Source organism: Alnus glutinosa, chromosome 9, assembly GCF_958979055.1.
Source record: "Alnus glutinosa chromosome 9, dhAlnGlut1.1, whole genome shotgun sequence".
Classification (NCBI taxonomy): Eukaryota; Viridiplantae; Streptophyta; class Magnoliopsida; order Fagales; family Betulaceae; genus Alnus; species Alnus glutinosa.
Window position 1 is genome coordinate 26,999,806 of NC_084894.1, and position 22,289 is coordinate 27,022,094.

A 22,289-nucleotide genomic window follows, 5' to 3' on the forward strand; every position below is an offset into this window, starting at 1 on the left:
ATTCCCGCTGCCTGTCACACCATGACTAGAGAGGACAAAGAAAGTTTTCTGAAGGTTCTTCGAAATGTAAGGGTCCCGGACGGATACGCCTCGAACATTTCACGATGTGTTCGGCTGAAGGACCGTACAATTTCCGGGTTGAAGAGCCACGATAGCCACATACTGATGCAACAGCTTCTTCCAATTGCACTGCGTAAGTCATTGCCTGATAAAGTTGTTAGACCTCTTGTGGAGATTTCGGCATTTTTTAGAGGCATATGCTCAACAAAGCTATCACAAGAAGATATGGACCGACTGCAGGGTGACGTCTGTATCACTTTGTGCAAACTAGAACAGATATTCCCTCCAGGGTTTTTTACGAGCATGATCCACTTGGTCGTGCATCTTGTGCGCGAGTGTAGACTCGGCGGACCCGTGCAGTATAGATGGATGTACCCGGCGGAGAGGTAAAATTCAGCGTAATATGTAAATATATAATTTGATTTAAATGTAACCATAATTGACGACAATTAAATTGTCGTGTATGTGTGTACACCAGGAGTCTGGGGCATTTCAAGTCTACTGTGCGCAATAAAGCGGCTCCTGAGGGGTGCATTGCGGAGGGGTACATAGCGACCGAGCTGGTAACGTTCTGTTCAAGGTATCTGAATAACGCACCAACATTCCACAACAGACCTCAGAGGAATCCTGATGGATCCAAGGGGGCGGGCACGCGTGTTACCCTGAACCGGTTGATAATGCACCAGATTCATCGTTATATTGTGTTCAACTCTGAAGAGTTTCACAATTTGCGGACGTAAGTAGTGTTTATATATTTAACAGAATTCGAATAACGCATCTAATTGATTTTACTACATAATTGTATACGCTGAATGTAGGATGCACAAAGACGCGCTTAGGCGATCATGCACTAGAGGTCGCATTACGGAGGCTCTTATTGAAGCAGAACATCATGAGCAGTTCTGCGAATGGTACCCTGCATATGTAAGGAAATAGTTGTAATTTTTAAGTTGGATAAAGTTATGCGGGTTCAATATAATTACCCAATACACGTGTTTAATATTTGTAATTATAACATAGGTCGATGGCCTTGACGATCAACGTAGGGAGGAATTGGGCCACAACTTGGTTATGCGTTGTAGAGGGCTGAAGGAGACAGCGGTCAAGTACAACAGGTACGTGGTAAATGGGAAATTGTTTCGCACGCTTGCCCATGATGTGGGAAGGAGGACTCAGAACAGCGGCGTATGTGTTCCTACCGTTGAAGGCGAAACGTACTACGGGCAGTTAACCGATATAGTTGAGGTCGAGTACTATGACAGGACTACGTACGTCCTATTTAAGTGCAATTGGGCAGACCCCACGATGGAAAGAGGATTCACAATAGACGAGTATGGCCTAGTGTTTGTCAACTTCAATCACCTCGTCCACAGGGGAGAACTGATTCAGGACGAGCCGTACGTGCTTACATCTCAGGTGGATCAAGTATTCTACGTCGAAGATGGAAGGAACCCAAATTGGGTTTGTGCGGTTAGGACCAAACCGCGCAACGTGTACGACGTTGGCCAGGGGGATGGGAGTAATGAGGATGGTACAACCTACCATGAGTGCGTACCGCTCGTACTAGCCACTGATGACCTACCTGATACGAATGATGAATTCGAGTACGACAGGCCCGATATTGATCCGATTGAAGCTCCCGTGATACAATGATTGATGTATTTCTTGTGAGTATAATTAGCTTGAACTCAACACACTTGACTGATATATAAATTGTTTGTACAATTCGCTTGAACTGAATAAGGGTTTCTATTATTATATGCAAATTTCGTTGTATAATTTGCATATTCATTAAAAATATATTACAAAAAATATTCTAATTAATTTGTCTACATTTATTCGCAGGTATTGATGGACCAGGGACGCCATCCTTATGCATATCGGGCACCTCGCCCACCCGTGCCCCCCATGACCACGCCCACTGATTCGACGCCAGTATATACTGCGGCGTGGCCACCCCACCCAGACGGGGCTTATAGACCATTGTTGCCGGGTATGGTGGCCGTGCCCACGTCAGATCACGGGCAGACCAGCACAGCTGGAGTTGGCAGCTCTCCATTGTCGGAGCCGCCGACATTATCTCAGTTAGGGTTCACCCAACCGGGTAACGCCTATCGATGGTGGGTGCAAGAGGGGGTGGGGTCACAGGGTTATGCGCCGTACTTTCCGTATACGTATAGTCGACCTATGACGTGTAACCCTGATAGTGAGACGCAGGATTGTAGATTTCCACTGTCACAGACCGGGGAGATGCAGATGCCGGCTGTGGGGTTGGGACAGATACCGGCACAGGCGGCGATGCAGGGCCAGATTTTGGGGCCGAGACAGATGCCAGCATCGGGGGCGAGTCAGGGCCCGGGGCAAGTAGAGAGGCAGATGCCGTTACCTGGTGAGAGCCAGATGCCGCTTTCCGGTGAGAGTCAGATGCCGCTTTCCGGTGAGAGTCAGATGCCAGATGTGGGGGGGAGCCAGACTACCCATGAGGAGGACGTTGCGATGTTGGGTACCGATCAGTTGGCCCCCGGTAGCCCCCAGGGTATGGATTCAGATGATGATCAGCATCCTCCACCAGCCGGAGAGGTTGGCGAGGAGGTTGCAGGCGACCCAGCGACGCAGCACATAGGGACTGGGCAGATTCGGTTGATGGGTAAGTACATATGTAGACATCCTTAAAACTCATATTATGTTACCAAAATATTTTTTTTGGTTTGGAAAAAAATAACTATTTGATTACATTTTGTTTATATATGTGTGTGTGTGTTATTTAATGTTAACCAATTAAATTAATGTTGAATATATTTTTTCATTAGGGTACAACCCAGACGGGACCATTTATTATGAGGTGATTGACGACCCAGCGAGAAACTGGGTGCTCCCGAGGGGGAAGAAGGTTGTATTGCAGTACAATGCTGCTATACAACCTGTAGGACGAGCCTGCAATCGTTTTCGGCGGGAAGTGGGCAAGATGATCAGGAGTGGGTCCTACATACACATGCGGGACGAATGGGCGAGGGTAAATAGGCAGATTAAGCAGGCAATGTGGAACGCACTGATGGTATGTTTATGAATATAATTTAATTATTTATTTGAATTAAACTTGAGCTTAATGTTTAGGTTGAAGTTTTTAAACCTATAATGCTTTGATTGAAATGTGCAGGAGGAGTTCTATCTACCTGTATCAGTTGACATGCGCAGGGCACAACAGGAGGCGTGGAATGATATTGGACGTAAGCACCGCTCGTGGAAGTCGAGGTTCAAAACCCAACTAGGAATTGGAGACGGTGACACGCCCGAGAGTATCCGTGCGAGAATGCCGGAGAAATTTTTTGAGCAGTATGATGCAGAAGATGTAGAATTCCTGCTGAGAGATTGGTGCAGAGAGCATAAAATCGTATGTAGGCCAAAAAATTGTCAACTATTTTTTAATAACAGTTCATTTAATTTTAGTTTTAATTTAAGTGTGTCAATTGTTACATGTTTACTTTCATGTTCAATGCGTAGGCAACCTCTGAACGGATGAAGAGGTTGCGGGAGCGGAATGACCTACCCCATTGTGCGGGATCTAAAAGTTATGCCAGATTTAATCACGAGGAGGTAATTAAATATATATGTTTATGTTTTTAATATTTGTTGGTAATTGTTTTTCTTTTTCTTTTTCTTTAAACTATTTTTATCGCTATCTGTTTGTTATATATGTCAACTGCATGACGACAGGCATGTACATCTGGCACGCCCCCCACTCGCGCCGCGTCGTTCGTGAAGACCCACACAAAGAAGGACGGCACTTTCCTGAACGACCGTACACGGGTCTTATGCGTATGCTACTGATTTAGTTTACTAATATTTTTAAATTATGTGTGATATGTCATTATTCAATATATGACTTTTTCATGTTGACGACGTACAGGAGAGGATGACGCAGAGTTTAGCCAGTGATCCAGCCGCCACGCAAAGCGTCTCCGCAGACACGGTGCGTTGGGCACCGAACGACGCTTACGAACAGGCGATTGGGAGGCCTGAGTATGCAGGGAGGGTTCGGCAGGTTGGCCCGAACGTCACACCTGTTCGAGGGACATGTTTTTCATATAGGCCTCGGTCACAGGGGGGACCATCTCAGGGGACGTCTCGGGATTGGGCCGAACAGTCTCGGAAGATGGAAGAGATGCAAGCGGAGCTACATGCTGAGCGAGCGAGGAATGACCGTTTGGAGCAGCGCGTGCAACAGTTCGACGGCATAGAGCAGCGCTTGCGAGAGATGGAGGTCTTCATGTCCTCCATGGCAGTACCAGCACCATGTGTTGGTAATCAGTCTTCTCCTGCACACGTAGGTAGTACGTCGTCCGTTGGTAGTGCATCTGCAGGTATGGTTTATATTGTGTATAGGACAAAATTAATTTCAATTTGTTTTCATTACCCCTTTAATTTTGCAAGTAATATTATATACTTTAATTGTCTATATTATTTGCAGGTAATTCGACAACGGTTGGTACGTTGTCGCCTGTTGGACGACAGCTGAGCCAGCACTCCACTGTCGCTACACCTTCGCCCGCTACACCATTCATTGCGCAGCAATCGCCGGTGGGCGAGAACACGCCTGGGACGGTACCTCGTGATTCGCAGAGACGCCTTTCAGATTTGTAGATATTTTGTGTAATTATTTTTTGTTCGTAAATATTTGCTTGTTAACGAATATGTTATTAATTATTTGTTTGTGTAGTATGATTTCGTGTTGGTTTTGGGTAAAATAAATGCTGCGTTATTTGTGGTCGAAAATTACAAAATTTGAAAAATTCAAAAAAAAATTTAATTAACCCAAATAAATTTTATAAAACAATAAAAAATTTATTTTTTTTAAAAAAAAAACTAAATTCAGTTTTTTATTTAATTAAAATTTTTATTTAATTTTTTAATTGTATTTTTATTTTAATTAAAAATACAATTAAATAATTAAATAAAAATTTTAATTAAATAAAAAACTGAATTTAGTTTTTTTTTTAATTAAAAACATTTTGACACGTGTATCGGAATACACGTGTCAAATTTGACATGCGTATTCCGATACACGTGTCAAAATGTTTTGACACGCGTATTTGGAATACGCGTGTCTAATTTGACACGTGTATTCCAATACACGTGTCAAAACATTTTGACACGCGTATTGGAATACGCGTGTCAAATTTGACACGTGTATTCCAATACACGTGTCAAAACATTTTGACACGCGTATTGGAATACGCGTGTCAAATTTGACACGTGTATTCCGATACACGTGTCAAAATGTGCAGTTTGTAACATGCACATTTGACACGCGTAATACGCGTGTCAAAGTACACGTGTCTAAATGTTTGACACGTGTACGACACTGTACACGTGTCAAACTGCACGTGGCTATTTCATACCATTTTTGTAGTGTCAAATCAACTCCAAAGCCTCCAATTACTATTCGGTCTGCAAAGCTCCTGCGGACCGTCCCTGCCTCGCCGGAAGTCAGTTCTCCGGCAACCAGTCAGTCCTCTCTCTATTCATCTCTCTCTCTCTCTCGACATCTCTCTTTCTCTCTCCGACAGCATCTCTCTCTCTGTTTCACTCTCTCCCCCGATATCCTCTCTTTGTTTGTCTCTCTCTCTCTCTCTCTCTCTCTCTCTCTCTCTCTCTCTCTCTCTCTCTCTCTCTCTCTCGGCATCTCTCTTTCTCTCTCCGACAACATCTCTCTCTGTTTCACTCTCTCCCCCGATATCCTCTCTCTGTTCGTCTCTCTCTCTCTCTCTCTCTCTCTCTCTCTCTCTCTCTCTCTCTCTCTCTTTCTCTCTGTTTCACTCTCTCCCCCGATCTCACTCTCCCGATCTCCCCCTCTCGAACCCAGTCAGCGCATCTCCGGCGTTCTCAGCTCCGATCGGCCCCAACCTTGCTCCACAGGAACTGCCGGACCGTCCCTGCCTCGATCGCACCTCCAGCCACAGGTCGAGGACCCACAACCGGACCTGCTCCTCCGGCGCTGGCCCACCGTCGATCGAATCCTCTCTCTCTCTGACAGCATCTCTCTCTCTCTGTTTCACTCTCTCCCCTGATCTCCCCCCTCTCGAACCCACTCTCTCCCTCTGCCTCATCGTGTCCCGGTGAAAGGAAAGAAAGAACTAAGAGAAGCGATTCAATACGGCAGGAGCATTTCAGTTTTTTTGTTTTTATTTTTTTGGCTGACATGTCAACTGGTTATTGGTGGGCAAAAAACCCATGTTTTCTGCCATGACCGGACAGAAGGGGCTCTCAAAGTGGAAATGTGAATGCGGAATGTTGATATATTGGAGAGTGAAGACCGGAGAGAAAGTCCTTGGAATTTGGATCGAGGATCCTCTCCGGTTATTGTATTTTTAGGAGTATAATTGTCATTTTAAATTTTATGAAAATATAAAATGACAACTATACTCTTAAAAGTATTCTAACGGGAGACAATCATCTCCATTTCAAATGGAGAGGATCTTTTTTCAAGTCATTTTGGGGGCATCTGTAATTTATGTGGAATTCATGTGTGGTTATTATAAATTTAAAGGTAAATTTGTATATTTTTTATATGGAGGTATACAAAATATGTAATATAATAAAACCAAACATCCGTATTTTTAAGAATATTTTTGTTTTATTGCGTTATTAGAACAGGTGTTTACTCAAATACATGTCCATACAAGAAAGGTCTTCTCCAGCGTATCCTCACATATTTTTACTGTATTACAGTAAGTTAAGGCAAAAATAGTGCATTGAATCTAATGTATCTCTAGAAAGTATTTGGAATAATTATATTACAATGCGATAAAGGAATAGAGAAACTACTAATATATATATATATATATATATATATATATATATATATATATATATATATATATATTACATCGATTTTAAGGGAGATTCTCAGGTAGTTATCTTTGCTATCTAGTATCCAACTATTGTTCATGATTGACGTATCACTGATATTATTCGTAACACATTAGATAGTATTCCTCTTGATTCTTTATGGTCAGCGCGAAAAGTCAATAAAAGTGCAAACTTCGGTGCTTATCATGTAGCACATTAACCACAGCTAGATTTATTTTCAGCAGCATTCCCATATCCTCCCAGCTCCATTCTCCTCTTGGTTCTATTGTCAGTGTTTTTACTCCAGTTAGGAATGTTGTCATTGCTTCGGATGCTTCTAGTTCTGTTCCTCTGCCAATGCCTTAGGCATTGTTATCTGTTATTTATTTCGTATCTATAAAAAAAAAAAAAAAAAAAGACAGACTTTTGCTGTGCAATAACTGCTCCCAAGCTTTATATATATGTATTGAAAGTCGATGATTGTTGTAAAGCTCCGATTTTTTTAAAAAAAATTAATTATTGGATCTATTTTTTTACATGTGGGTCCTTAATATTTAATGGTTGATCTTAAAAATAAATTGTTAAAATTGTTTAAGAGCTGTATAAAAGTTGTAAACATATCATATCTCTTGGGTGGTAGTTGTATGCGAATATTTTTTTCACGGATAACTATAGTAAGAAATGATTAAATCAGGTATAAAAAATTATATAAAATGATTGAAGTTATGAAAATTTAACGTGAAATAATTATTATTTAATATAAATAAATATGAATCAATTATTTAATTTTTATTTTTTTTGACATTCAGCACAATTGCCTTGCTAGATTATTTTACAATCTAGGCCGTTCGATAAATCTAACACCTAGAACATTCTTTCCACTTTTTTATTATTTTTTTAAAAAAAAAATAAACGTACTACAACCAGTGGATGACATTATTAAGGCCCAATCAGAAGAGCAACCAGTTGTGAAGTCTGTTGTTAAAGAAGCACCAGAACAAGTAGCCACACAGTTGCATCCCTCGAGAAAGAGCAATAAGAGAAAGCAAATATAGTGGATGTTCCTGAACAAATACCTGAAACTCCTGAGAAACTTGGTTGTATATATCATTTCTCTTAATAATTTTTTTTTGTTAAGAGTGATACGATTCATCATTTTAATGTTGATGACGTGACACACTAATGAAATACATCAAATTTCTCGACAAAATTTGACTGCAGAAACTAAATTATTATTTTGGCTTACTTCGACAATCTCTAATGACTGATTTTGGACTGCTGAAAATAACTTGTAATTTAGGTCAATTAGAATAACTGATTTTGAATTTATCATTTTTAGAATTCGAGCTATGTATCTCTCATAATACAAAAACATTCATAATTCATCTTACTCAAAAGTATGGAATGTATATGCTGCAATTTATTTGATTTTTTAGAAATAAGACTGCGGTTGTTTATAAGAAATATTGAAATTTCACATTTTATAATCATTTGAATTAGTTCTTGACTTGTTAATTTCCCAAAGATAACGAAAAGGATCCTTGTCCATCAAGGATTCAAGAGCTAGCAATATATATGGAGCACTGGAATCAAATTGTCATGATCAAACAATTGTGTGGCACATCTATATACGACTCTTGGAACTTGACAGCACTTAAATCCAGTTCAGATAAAATTAGGACGCATCAGGGTTCCAAATAAATGCTATCAATATCCCAGTCATTCAGGACTAAGACGCGACGACAAACAATTAGGTTTGATCAACTTTATTGATAATTATCATTTATATATATTTCTATTAATTTGTTCTCCCAATACAAGAAAAAGTACTGAAAAAGCATGATCTTGATACACTGATAGAGTGGGCACGAAATAGCTAGGAAACCTGCAGGCATCAAATGATTCAAATCAAACACTTTTTTTAAAAGAAGAAAAAGGAAAAAAGAAGAAGAAGAAATGCATAGAAAGTACCTTGTCTGCCATTGTGAATGTGGAAAGTTGATTTATTGGTCAGTCTCTCACATGGGTCTCTGAAGATGAACGAAGACTCGATCATCATGTTTTCTTTTTGACTAACGCTCTCTTGGGTGAGCCATGAGCTGGGTCCGTGTGTGTGTATATATATATATATATAAAGCTCGGGAGCGGTTCTTGCACGGTAGCCGTTTGTCTTAGAGCATCTCCGACAGATGTTTCAAAGTAAAACTTTTGTTAAAATGAAATTTTATAAGCAAAAGATGAAAGTTCATTGTAGCACATTAAGTGAATATAATATTGAGAGCAATGATTTACTTTTTTTTTTTTTATTGGATTTTCTCTTCATTTAACATATTGAAAAATAATATTTAAAAAAAATATATGATGAAATAAATAATTTATTAGAATTTTTATTAAAAATATAATGATTAAAAAAAAAAAAAAAGTGTTTTGAGTAGCAAAAATAAGACTAGAAGACATACTCATAAGCTTCCACGCAATCGCTATGATCACCCAAGAGAGCGTTAGTCAAAAAGAAAACATGATGAGTCTTCGTTCATCTTCAGAGACCCATGCGAGAGACTGACCAATATATAAATCAACTTTCCACATTCACATTGGCAGACAAGGTACTTTTTATGCATTTCTTCTTCTTTTTTCCTTTCTCTTTCTTTTTTAAAAAAAGTGTTTGATTTGAATCATTTGATGCCTGCAGGTTTCCTAGCTATTTCGTGCCCACTCTATCAGTGTATCAAGATCATGCTTTTTCTTGAATTTAGCTAAAATATCGTAAACAAAATACACACACACACACACACACACACACACATATATATATATATATCAATAAAGTTGATCAAACCTAATTGTTTGTCGTCACGTATTAGTCCTTAATGACTGGGATGATAGCATTTATTTGAAACCCTGATGCGTCATAATTTTATCTGAACTGGCTTACTACCTTCATGTTTGGTTGCGATATTAGGAGACTCAAAATTAAAGGTATCTTTATTTTCTTGAGGGAGTCTATCCCTACTTTTTTTCCTCTCTGTTCCTGGTAGTTGGTCATGTATGTATTATATTCATACATGTGTATCTACATGTAAATTTAGACCTTGTAGATATAGATGTATTGACTGAGACAATGTTAGAACTCAAAATTTTTATAAATTTAAGCTACTAAAAAAAATATTAATATAATAATGTAATTTATATTCTAACAATGTAAATAAGAAATGCCATTCTTCACTAGTAATTTCTTATAATGCCCATTCAATAGTTTTTAATTCCCACTAAGCTAACTTTGAATTACTTGAGACACAGTTTTGTTAATTGATTTCAAAATTCAAATAAATTCATATCAGTGTAATAAAATCATAATCCCGTCACTTGTCATAAAGTCCTCTGGTTTACTGCATGAGAGGGCAAGAGATACTATACACTATGTATTCAAAAATGATAAATGAGTCAAAAAAAAAAAAAAAAAAAAAGGAAGAAGAAGATAAGAAGATGTACATATCATCAAACATACTTCAAAGTGAAGTGAACAGGCACATTCATCAGATTAGGAGGGGGTGAATAATGCGGGGGGATTTCGGAATCCACGTTGTCCTCTACATGAGGAGGGTCAGGTGTAGCCGTGTAGGATGGTGTCGAGCTCCTTCGTAGTCTACATTGAACAAAGACCACTCGTTCTCCACATGGGGAGGACCAAGTGTAGGGTGGGTCCGAGCTAGGGCCTTTGTAGTCTACATTAAACAAAGTCATCTCATTCTCTCCATGAGGAGGATCAGGTGTAGGATGGGATCGCGGGCTTTTGTAGTCTATATTGAACAAAGTCCTCTCGTTCTCTGCATGAGGAGGATTAGGTGTAGGATGGGTTCAAGGGCCTTCATAGTCTACATTGAACAAAGTCCTCTCATTTTCTGCACCACAATGTTCAAATATCATATTAAATCACCAATTATTAGAAATATTTTCTACCCTTATCAAAGAATACTATAAAATATGTATTCAAAAGTGATCCATGAGAACTCTAAAGGGTTAGCTCAAATGGTAAAGGCTTTGGTTTTGGTGGCGTTTCCATCAGGTCTAATGTTTGAAACTTCTTGAGTGCAAATAATTCTTTTGAGCCACGTCTGCCGACAAAGCCAGAGTTTTACCCGATTCGTTCAAAAAATGAATATAAACATTATCAAACATACTCGAAAGTGAAGCTGCCAATTCATTACTGGAGGACGAGGAAAAGAATTAGGGACGAAGCCAGACATTTTAATTTGAGGGGGCCAAATAATTTATTTATTTATTTTTTTAAATAAGGGTTAAAGTATGAATCATACATATATAAAACCAAATTTTAAGTAAATTAAACATAATCTAATTTTTATATTTTTATTATTCTCTTGAAAATAAAAATCAAAAAGCAAATAACTCAATAGCCAAATGGAAAGCAATACCCAAATGGAAACAATTGCATCCAGAAGCCAACCAAGATGCCTAGTCATTGAAAGATATGTCAACCTAATAGCCAAAGCAAAATTTCTCAGAACTCTTACAGTAGCACCATTATCTCCCCCACCACCTCCACCATTAAAACCAAACCTCTGATTAAACCTCACCAAAACCACCCTTTTCTTCCTCTTCCACCTGTCCTCCTCCCCCAAAATCACACCCTCACGCCCACTTCCACCCAAGAAAGACCACCTCTCCCTATAAGCCCTTGCTGGCTCACTTTGAACCCATTGTGATGCAAAGAAGTTGTTTTTGCTCTTCATAGGGAGTAAAATCTAATGGGTTTCTCATATGTCTTATGATTGTGCAAAGACTCAAACTTAAAGGTTGGGGTAATTATCTTTTCCTCCCATCAACTACCGGTCATTGTCAATGTGCTCTCATGAACTGACACTTCGACCAAAAGAGAGTATCCAACTAACAACTTTACATACTTTGTCCCATTCTGTCAGGGAATCTTGTTAACTTGGACGGAATATATATGCCATTTCCGGGCATTAATTTTGGTTTAAAGATCAAAATGCCCTCCAACAGTAATTAATAAAAAAAAGGGGTAATTACCTTTTCCCCCCATGAACTACCGGCCAGTGTTATTTTGCCCCCACGAACTACCCCTTCGACCAAAATAGAGCATCCAACTACCAATTTGACACCGTTTGCCCCCTTCCGTCAGTCAGACCCGTTATGTCCGACGGTCAACTGCTCACGTGCATGTCAAGTGCCGTCTACCCCATTTTTATTCCGAAAATGCCCTCCGGTACAGTAGATTAAAGCTTATGAAAAGAAAAAAAGAAAAACAAAACAAAACAATTCAAACTAAGCAACAGAAGCTTCTTTCACGTCATTTTCTTTGGTGTTCCACTTCAACTTCAAAGCAGTAGCCCGCTGAAAGAGTCGACCTTGAAGAGCTTCAATGTCTTGTTCATGGAAGAGCGAAGCAACATCCGGAGAGCCCATCTGCCGGTGTGGAGTACCAGCACCTTTGAAGACTTCCTTTACCGATGAAAATTTCGGCCGCTTGTTCTACGGTTGTGTGAACTATGAGGTAAGATTTTTTTTTTAATGGATCTGTAAATAATGGGTAGTACCTCTTCTTCGTTTGCTTATTCTCTTATATTTTATAGATAATGGGTAATTTTTTTAGGGTTTGAAAGTTAGTTCTTAGATTATTGTCTTAGGATTTTTTTTATTTTTTATTTTTTATTTTTTTTTGTTCCTTGGTTTCCTGTTTTTGGACAATGAGGTGTTTTTTTTTTGCCTGAACTGTTTTGGGGTTATTGTTTTCGGACAATGGGTAACTGAAGACAATGGGTCGTTTTTTCTTTCTTTTGCTCGAGTGGTTTTTGGTTAAATTATCCTGAAATGAGGTATTGGTTATTATTTAGTTGTGTTCGGACAATGATTGCATGATGAATACCTCTTAGATAATTCATGAAATCAGAGCATTAATATCTTTCTTCTCGTCATTTGCTGAGGACTTTAGCAATAATGACACCACTATTTGGCATTGTAAATAATTTCAGTAGCATTATGTTGTATTTGGTTTGGTTAAATGATAAGCAAATTGAAAGCACCACTTTTTGTGATATGCATGTACTGTATCTTAACAAATCGAAAGAGAAGAGGTCAGTGAGCTTAGTCATGTATGTTAGATTTCTATTTTTTTAATTTATAGATATGATCATGCTTAAATTCCAAAAGAGCCAGATTAATATGTACATCATTTCTATATGTATCATAATTGCATTGTATGCTTGTTTCCACATTAATTACCCCTATAATATAATTATGTTAGTAAGTAAAGTGGTATCAACTCTTAATTATACTTGGCCTTCCATTGAACTTTTTTTAACGTTGAAAACCTAACTTTGTTTATGAGACCTCTAATTGAATAGGTTGGTCGGTCTTGTGGATTCTTCCAATGGAAAGATTCTGAAATGTGTGAACATGCTAGACGAGCATTGACTCGTGTGCAACACAGGCACGCTATGCTGAACAAGGAAGTTGTAGAATTGAAGGCCAAGCTAGAGATCGAAGCAATTCGATATGACATGCAAGTGAAAATTGCAAAGACAAATAGCCGAATTTTGGCATTTTCTTGGGTTTTTTTTATTGTCTTCTTAGCTGTGTTTTGGGGCAACTTGTATGGTGTCAGTCAAGGACATATGTCCTACAAACGACTACCTTGAAAAATTGTAATGACTAATATGTTTGTAATGATTAGTGTATTTGTAACTTTGAAACCTTGTAACTAGTGTATTGGTAAACTTCGTAATGTGTAGTGTACTTGTAATGTTTGTCTCCCTCTTTTCGAAAATGTAAAAAATGTGTATAATTTCCTGGCATGAAATTTGGTATCATCAAAATAGCTTTTTGACAACCCCAATTTGATTCATTATTCCTTGTACATATGCTAAAATACTGACCTATACTTCCAACATACGAAACTTGAACAAATAGTTTCCTGTACAACTTTGCATTTTGGCATCATCAACATAACATTTTGGCATTTTTGCATAATTTCAAATCAGAAAACATAGCATTGTTCCTGCATATTTTCCTACAAACCTAAACAAGTTGTTTCCAACAACATCAAACCAACATAGTCCATATTTCCCACTACAACATCAAAAAATTGTTCCTATCAACAACAAACCAAATTGTTTCCAACTACACTGTTTTGGAACCTGAACAAATAGGTTCCAACATACAAATCAGAAAACATAGTATTGTTCCTGCATATTTTCCTTCAAACCTAAACAAGTTGTTTCCAACAACATCAAACCAACATAGTCCATATTTCCCACTACAACATCAAAAAATTGTTCCTATCAACAACAAACCAAATTGTTTCCAACTACACTGTTTTGGAACCTGAACAAATAGGTTCCAACATACAAATCAGAAAACATAGTATTGTTCCTGCATATTTTCCTTCAAACCTAAACAAGTTGTTTCCAACAACAACAAACCAACATAGTCCATATTTCCCACTACAACATCAAGAAACTGTTCCTATCAACAACAAACGAAACACAGTTTCCAACTACAAACCAACATAGTCGACTATCATATTTCCAACTACAAACCAACATAGTCGACTATCATATTTCCAACAACAGTTTATAAAAACACATCAAGGCTGCCATATTGGTTTTTTCCCTTTGTTTTTAGCTTCCATTCTTCGTATACCCTTCTCCACTGTTGGTACCACCACTCTTGCTGGCTTCCTTACTGGTTCTCGAATGACAACTCCGAGTGCCCTGGCTGGTTCCCGAGTGCATACTGCTGGTTGTGAATCATCACATGTTAGGTCAATAGTGGGTATCTCTTTGTTGGGATCGGGCTCCTTAAATGCTGCCATCAACCTACCAGACCTCCTAATAGGCCTTGCAGCAACAGATTTTGCCTGTGCAACACACTCTTATTAGTAATTCAAAATCTATTTACATATAAAGTATAGGGTGGAAAGCTGTATTTACTTACAGCTGTGGAATTTGCTCTTTGTGATGCCCAAGTATGCATTGAGGGAGCCATTGTCTTACTCCTTTTCGTTGAAGTAGGCTACATATGTAACATCGTCATTAGAAATAACACATATATATTTGTAATAACAAATGTTACTGATACCTACATCAATAGTAGTAGGTGGAACTCTCTTTTTGGGCCGTGAAACAGGTTGTGCAGCTGTAGATGATTCCGTAGGCTGTGAATCATCAGCAATTGGGTGAGAAGGAATCTGCGACACAAAACAACCAAGGTTAGGAAAATTATTAACAAAGTTGGCAATTGTCTTTTGTTATAAAAAAAATAAAAAGTGGTATTTAAGATATATGTACTTACATCATCTAAGTTCAACTCTGTTGCAGTGCTTGGAGTGGACTTCCTCTTCCTCCTAGGGCAAGTCCTAGCATTATGGCCAACTGTCCTGCACTTCGAGCATCTCATGCTTACACCACCCTTCCTCATGCAATGTGGGTTTCTTGGCTCATCTGGACCCCTTCTCCGGAGCTTCTTGGGCCGGCCTGGGGTAGCTCTAATAACGGGTGGGTGAACCTCATCTTGCCCGGTTCTGACCCATTGGTCCTCACTTGGCACTGGGTATATCATTGGGTCATAAGCCATTTTGTAATTCTCAACACTGTAATACGGATGCAGGTACTGTTCAGGTTTGGCAGAATGATATAAAATGGCTGAGATGGCATGTGGACATGGAATGCCAGTCATATCCCACTGCCTGCACCCACAAACACGGTCCGTCAAGCTAACCACAAATGTGCCATAACTGCACAACACTTCATAGATTCCATCCCCAGCATAAGTTGAAGTACACTCTGCAGCATCCTTTCCACATTGGTCTAACTTTGCCAATATCTTCGGGCACCATTCCCCGACATACTCCCTTATTCCTTGCCTCTTCTTCTGGTATCGCCTCATCAACTTCTTCCTAATCATCTCCAGCATGGTAATGATTGGCTTGTCTCAGGCATGGATGATGTACGAGTTGAAGCACTCGCATAAGTTGTTCATGATCAAGTCGCACTTTGGGGTGGTGTCAAAGAAAGCCCTAGCCCAGGTACGGGGGTCAATCTTCTCCAAATAAGCATGGGCAGCTGGACTCAATTTCTTCAGCGCCTCCATTTCCCTTTGATACCCATAAAAATTATATGCAGCAGCTGCTTTCCACAACTTGTCTTTTAGCACCAATCCTTTGTGCCCATCACCCCTAAAGTTTGCATATAAGTGTCGGATACATATGCGATGCGGTGCACTTGGTAGGACCTCCTCGAAGCTTGGTATCAACCCCTAGGCAAAGAACAACAGAAGACAAATTAAAAATAAATAAAGAGAGATTTGAGTCAATGAAAGTAAATGCACAAGTGAAAATGTATGAAAAGACAATATTTTAATATACCTTCTGTCTGTCAGAAATGAATGTCCACCCAGTACAGCCATTTGGACCAAGGTCCCCCACTAGAGTCTCTAGAAACCAGGACCAACTATCCTTGGTTTCAGCTTCAACCACAGCCAGTGCAATCGGATAAATATTGTCGTTTGGATCTCTTCCCACAGCAGCCAACAATTGCCCCCCGAAATGTCCCTTAAGGAAGCAGCCGTCAACACCTATCACGGGCCTACAAGCCCTTTTAAAACCCTCCTTGCATGCTGCCAAAGACATATACAACCTTTGAAAAGTAGGTGGGACGTCTAACGTAGGCCTTTCAACTTTCATCAACAGTGTACTCCATCTATTCATTTGTCTTACTGTTGCACAATAATCCCATAGCCGCTTGTACTGTTCCTTGTGCTTACCTTCTACCTGTTCTTTCGCCTTAACCCTGGCCCTGTACAGTTGTCTAGGAGTAACATCCACATTCCATTTCCTTTTTACATCATCAAAGAGAGCTGCAATTGGATAGTTTGGCTGTGTCCTAAATTTGTGGGTCATTCTGTCTGCAATCCATCTAGACGTTACAATCGAAGACTTGTAACATCGTGTACACTGGTGTTTAGGGTTCAGTGACTTAAGCATAAAAGTTCTCTCACCCGTAACCAGTGAACCATAAACTCTCCAAGGACAACCCTTGGGCCTACTCTTACAAACTCCAATAACCCGATCCCCATCATTTTTTGTGAACACAACATCCTTACCCCTAAACAAATTGTATTCTCTCACAGCTTTCCTGAATTGAGCAGCAGATTCAAATGACATGCCAACATCTAAATGTGGGTCTTCCATGTCCACATCCTGAAACTGGGAAACCCTAGTAACACACTTAGGCCAACTACTCGTCTCATACTCCTCATCACTTTTAGGGGGAGTTACGAGGATATCACTTCTAGCTATGTTAGAGGATACCTCATCCTCTTCCTCATCATCCAACATAGTAGCCGAACCACTTAAACCACCAACATCAGCTGCCTTTTCATGGCTACCCTCCCCATGACCACCATCCTCCTCATCAGTATCACCATCATCATCAAAATGAGGACTATAATCATCATCACGTTTTGAACCACCAGCTTCTGGTTCATCAGCCCCATCCCATGCATCGTCATCGTCACTCATCAATGCATGCCAGTATGGATCATTTACAACCTTCAACCTCCTTTCCTCATTACCACTTTCCACAATATCTTCACCCTCACCCTCACCCTCATTTGCCCCTACTTCAGCACCAGCATCTGCAAAAGACACCGTGTACAGTAATACAAGTGTATGGCCTAATAAGACATCGGCCATTCTGGAGACATCCTCATCAGATGTTAATAAAACCAACCCATCATCTAATTCTCTTCCGGGTATTCGATAGTACACCAGGTCACCTGGTTCGTATCCAAATTTTCCAGCTACTCTTTCGATCTCAAAAAAAGACAAACAATCTAGGTCATATGACTCTTCATACAACCCTATTTGCCTTCCAACATAGGTGCATTTGTATCGCCGATCAAACCGGCCCCCGTAATGAACCCTAAAAATGACATCGTTGTTTGCCATTGTTCAAGTGATAGGATTGATTGACACTGCACATAAAACATACAAACACTGAATTGAGTTTTAAATTTTAAATTTTATTTCGAAAACTTAGAAGTTTATAGGTCATAAACTTTTTAACAAAGAGTTTCACGGTCACTTCTGAACAATGAAGTCAAATCAACTAATGCCATGCTATTTCACATTTTCCTAGTTCCAGATCTCATTTTCTACAAGTTTGGCATATTACTCTATATATGTGGCCAAATATTTTTATCTTTTTTTGTCTGATTTTAATTCAATAGTTCATTCAAAGATTTTAATTTCACATAATTGGGAAGCAGTTTTAATAAAACCAACCCATCATCTCTCTTCAGTTTTATTTAGTCTGCAGAATTTCTGGACTCGGGTGTTTATTCTTCCTAAAAGGATTATCTACCTTTTAGAGCAGAAATTTAACAGATTTCTTTGGAGTGGTGGTGATGTTAAAGCTCATGCTATGGTATCTTGGGAAAAGATTTGTGTTCCTAAGAAGGAAGGTGGCTTAGGGATTAGAAGAATTGACCTTTGGAATCAAGTTTCAATGTTAAATCACATTTGGAATCTTTTTGCCAAAGCTGGTTCTCTTTGGGTGGCATGGATTGAAGCTAATTGGCTGAAGGGTAGGAGTTTGTGGCAACTCTCTATTCCTAAGTCTTGTTCTTGGAGCTGGAAAAAGATTCTTCAGCTTAGGGATATTGCTAAGTCTTTCATCCGGTTTCAGGTTGGTGATGGGAGTAATATTTTCCTTTGGCATGATCATTGGCACCCTATTGGTTACTTGTGTGATCACTATGGTTTTAGGGTGATATATGATTCAGGTTTCCATACTAACATTAAGCTCTCCTCTATTATTCTTAATGGAGATTGGTTTTGGCAGGGGGTTAGATCAGAGGCTTTGGTGGATATTCAAAGCCAACTGCCGGGGATTAAAATTGGGGGTGTAGATACTCCTATTTGGTTATCAAAAAAGGGAACTTTTTCTTGTGCTGAAACTTGGGATAGGTTGAGGGTTAAGTTCCCGGAAGTCTCTTGGTGGAATTTGGTTTGGTTTTCTTTAGCCATTCCTCGGCATTCATTTATTTGTTGGTTGGCTTGTAGGGATGCTTTAGTCACTAAGCAGAAGATGGTTTGCTGGGGGTATACGGGTGATGTGAATTGTTTATTCTGTCATGGAGGGATGGAGGCTCGGGATCACCTTTTCTTTTCTTGTAGTTTCAGCAGGAGAGTGTGGAGGACAGTATTGGCTGAATGTTTATTTGATAATATTCCTGTTTTTTGGGAGGATGTTATTGAGTGGGGTATTGCTATGCTTAAGGGGAAAAATCTTAAGGCTTGCTTGGGGAAGTTATGCTTTGGGGCTGTGATTTATCATTTGTGGAGACATAGAAATGATCTTCTACATGGGAATACTCCCAAATCTGAAGAGGCTATTGTGGCTTGTATATTGTGGGAAGTTAGGTCTCGGATCTTGGCTAAAGGTAGATTTAAAAATCTATCAAACCCATTACCTCTTGTGCATAGATGGAATTTGCATTTGATGCTGCCTTAGTTGTTGGCTGCTGTTACTGTGGTGCTATTTCTGGATTTTTGGATCTTTCTGATGCTGAGAAGTGGAGGGATTATAGTCTTTGTTCCATTGTGTTGGGTTTTGAATACAGGTTCCAGCTGTATTGATTACAGAGGAGTTGATTACAGAGGAGTTGATTACAGAGGAGGGTTTGATCCCTTTTCTTGTTGGTCTGATTGGATTGAAGGGTAGCTGTGTTTCTGAGCTGGGGTTTTCTTTTGCAATTTAGAGCTCTATTTGATGGTGTTGCAGTCTCCAAATATGGAGTGCCGGATGTACTAGATGAAGTTCCCGGAGGTTTTCTGGTTTTGATATTTGATTCTGGTGTTTATGGTTGCTGCAGTGTTTGTTTTCTGTTCTGTTGTTTTGGTTGTGTGTAGTAGCTTGTTGCTTTATTAGTTGTGTTTCGTTGAGGAGTAGTAGGCTGTGTTGTTTGGTATTTGGTATCCTAGCTAGGGGGTTTCTTTGTCCCTATACAGAAGTGCTTCCAGTCTTCACTGGAGTGTTTGTTGGATGTTGAGATTGTGCTTTATAAAGTTTTTATTCATCGAAAAAAAAAACCCTAAACAATTTCAAAACACACACAACAAACAAATGGGGAACAAAGGGGACCACTTCAGGGGAAAATTGGTGAACTTTAACACACAAAGGGGAACAAAGTAACAAAGGGGACCACTTCCGAACAAAAAAAAAAAAAAAGAACCACTGACCGACAAAGGGCAGACCACTGCGGGACCACTTAGGGCAAAGAGGAAACCCTAAACAAATAAAACCAAATCCCAAGTAGCAAATCTATCGGGTACTACCAACAAATAACAACAAAAAGAAATCAACAATAACAAAGCAACAGGTCACTGATCAGAGACAATGAAAACAAACAAATTAAATAAAAAGTACTTACAATTCCGAAAATCTCCAACAAACAGAGTTACTTGTAGCAGATTGGTAGTTGTTATAGGCTGATTTTGATGTTCGAAGATTGCGTGAGGATTGAATGTTGTTCTAGGGTTTTCAGTGTTCAAAGTGAAGTGTGGTTTGAATCCGAAAATAGTGAAGTGTGCGGCGCAGATTAGGGTAGAATGAAACAAAATTCAAGGGCATTTGAGGTATTCCACGCTAAAAAGGGTATTCTCGCCTTTAATCGTACCGGAGGGCATTTTTGGAATAAAAATGGGGTAGACGGCACTTGACATGCACGTGAGCAGTTGACCGTTGGACATAACGGGTCTGACTGACGGAAGGGGGCAAACGGTGTCAAATTGGTAGTTGGATGCTCTATTTTGGTCGAAGGGGTAGTTCGTGGGGGCAAAATGACACTGGCCGGTAGTTCATGGGGGGAAAAGGTAATTACCCCTAAAAAAAATATTAAAATTAATATATTTAAAAAAGTTGAGAGCATTTATATCATTTTTGAATTTAAGATAGGGTATTTAAGTCTTTTCACGAATTAAACCGACCGAAGAGAGGCAAAATATGTAAAGTTGGCAGTTGAATACTCTCTTTTGGTCGAGGTGTCAGTTCATGCCCCTTCTCCCTCCGTCCCTGAAAAGGATGCACCCTTTGGATATCATCATGGTCCTCATTTGATAAAGTCATTTCACTCCTTGACAGTCAATTCAAATAATACAAAGAAAATAAATCTAATGGTTTTTACGGACCAAAATTCCCTACAATTGAAGATTCATATTACTTTTATCCCTTTTTTTGGGGCAAGGGTATGTGAGACATTTTTCTACCCGAGCAAGCAAGGGGCCCATTCGAGCAGGCCCGTCTCACTATCCCTTGTTATTGCCCTTACTCCCTCCTAGCTCTTCGGGTAGGGAATGGTAGGAAAAGATGTTTTCAACATTGTTAGTAAAGAAAAAAGTAACATACCATAAGGGATTGTGAGAGCAAGGCCGCACGTTATGGAAAATGTAAGCAAGAAGAAGAAGCACAGCCATGCTTGAAAGCCCATAGCTCTCTCGATCTCTTGGAGAAACAATGTGAAAATCTGTTCATGACCATTCACTATTTGTACAGGAAAAATTGTAGCACTTAAGTCTAGCGCACCAAACATGATTTTATCAGATTTGTTCATCGATCAATGATGAGAATCTAATTAGAGTTAAAAAACCAAATTGATAGATCTTCAATTTAAGGAGACTAATATTACTCTTTATACTCATTTCATATCATAAATAAGTGTTGGCTCATTCGGATAAAAATTAGCTACAAACCAGTCTAATAAAGTGATGTGTTCCTATTTCTTATATTTGTAAAAATTAGCTATAAACTCTGACTTAGTTTTAGGGAATAGGATCTTCTCCATTTTATGGTAAAGATTTAAAGTTAATACATTTAATAGTGTATATTATTTCACATTATTTTAAATTTTGAAAAACATTCCAACATTGACTTTATATACACCATTAGATGCACCAACTTCAAATCCTGACTTTTCATTTAAAATGGAGAGTATCCATTTCATTAAATGAAATTAATGGAGAGGTTCAGTGTGTGATACAATAAATGGTCCAACAACATGTGTAAATAAGGTAAATTTTGTGAGTTAATGACCAAATTAATTGCATAATGGGTAATTTAATATGGTAAATGAGGTTCATTAATCCATAAAATGGGCGTTTTATGCATTTACTATTAGGCATTATTAAGATAGATATATATATGAGTCAAAAATACGCTTTTTGAGAAAGTTGGTAGAAAAATTAGTCGCACAGTTATAATGGCTAATTAACTAATCAATTAAAAATGGTAAGTGAATTGGGCTCACAAACAATTGTTCAACTTTCCATATATTTTACCTTA

General features: G+C 39.0%; 2 protein-coding genes across 2 annotated transcripts; one reads left to right on the forward strand and one right to left on the reverse strand.

The window, feature by feature from the left end:
* The first annotated feature begins 1,683 nt into the window (after positions 1-1,683).
* LOC133878518 (uncharacterized) lies at positions 1,684-4,824 on the forward strand. Its single transcript, XM_062317079.1, has 8 exons — positions 1,684-1,727; positions 1,906-2,707; positions 2,871-3,115; positions 3,218-3,451; positions 3,562-3,654; positions 3,775-3,876; positions 3,968-4,421; positions 4,529-4,824. The coding sequence occupies exons 1-8, from the start codon at positions 1,710-1,712 to the stop codon at positions 4,699-4,701; spliced, it is 2,121 nt and encodes a 706-aa protein (XP_062173063.1). The 5' UTR covers positions 1,684-1,709; the 3' UTR covers positions 4,702-4,824.
* An 11,055-nt stretch (positions 4,825-15,879) lies between these two features.
* LOC133876940 (uncharacterized) lies at positions 15,880-17,896 on the reverse strand. Its single transcript, XM_062315161.1, has 2 exons — positions 16,313-17,896; positions 15,880-16,203 (listed from the first exon to the last, which is right to left on the reverse strand). The coding sequence occupies exons 1-2, from the start codon at positions 17,894-17,896 to the stop codon at positions 15,880-15,882; spliced, it is 1,908 nt and encodes a 635-aa protein (XP_062171145.1).
* Between the last annotated feature and the right edge of the window lie 4,393 nt (positions 17,897-22,289).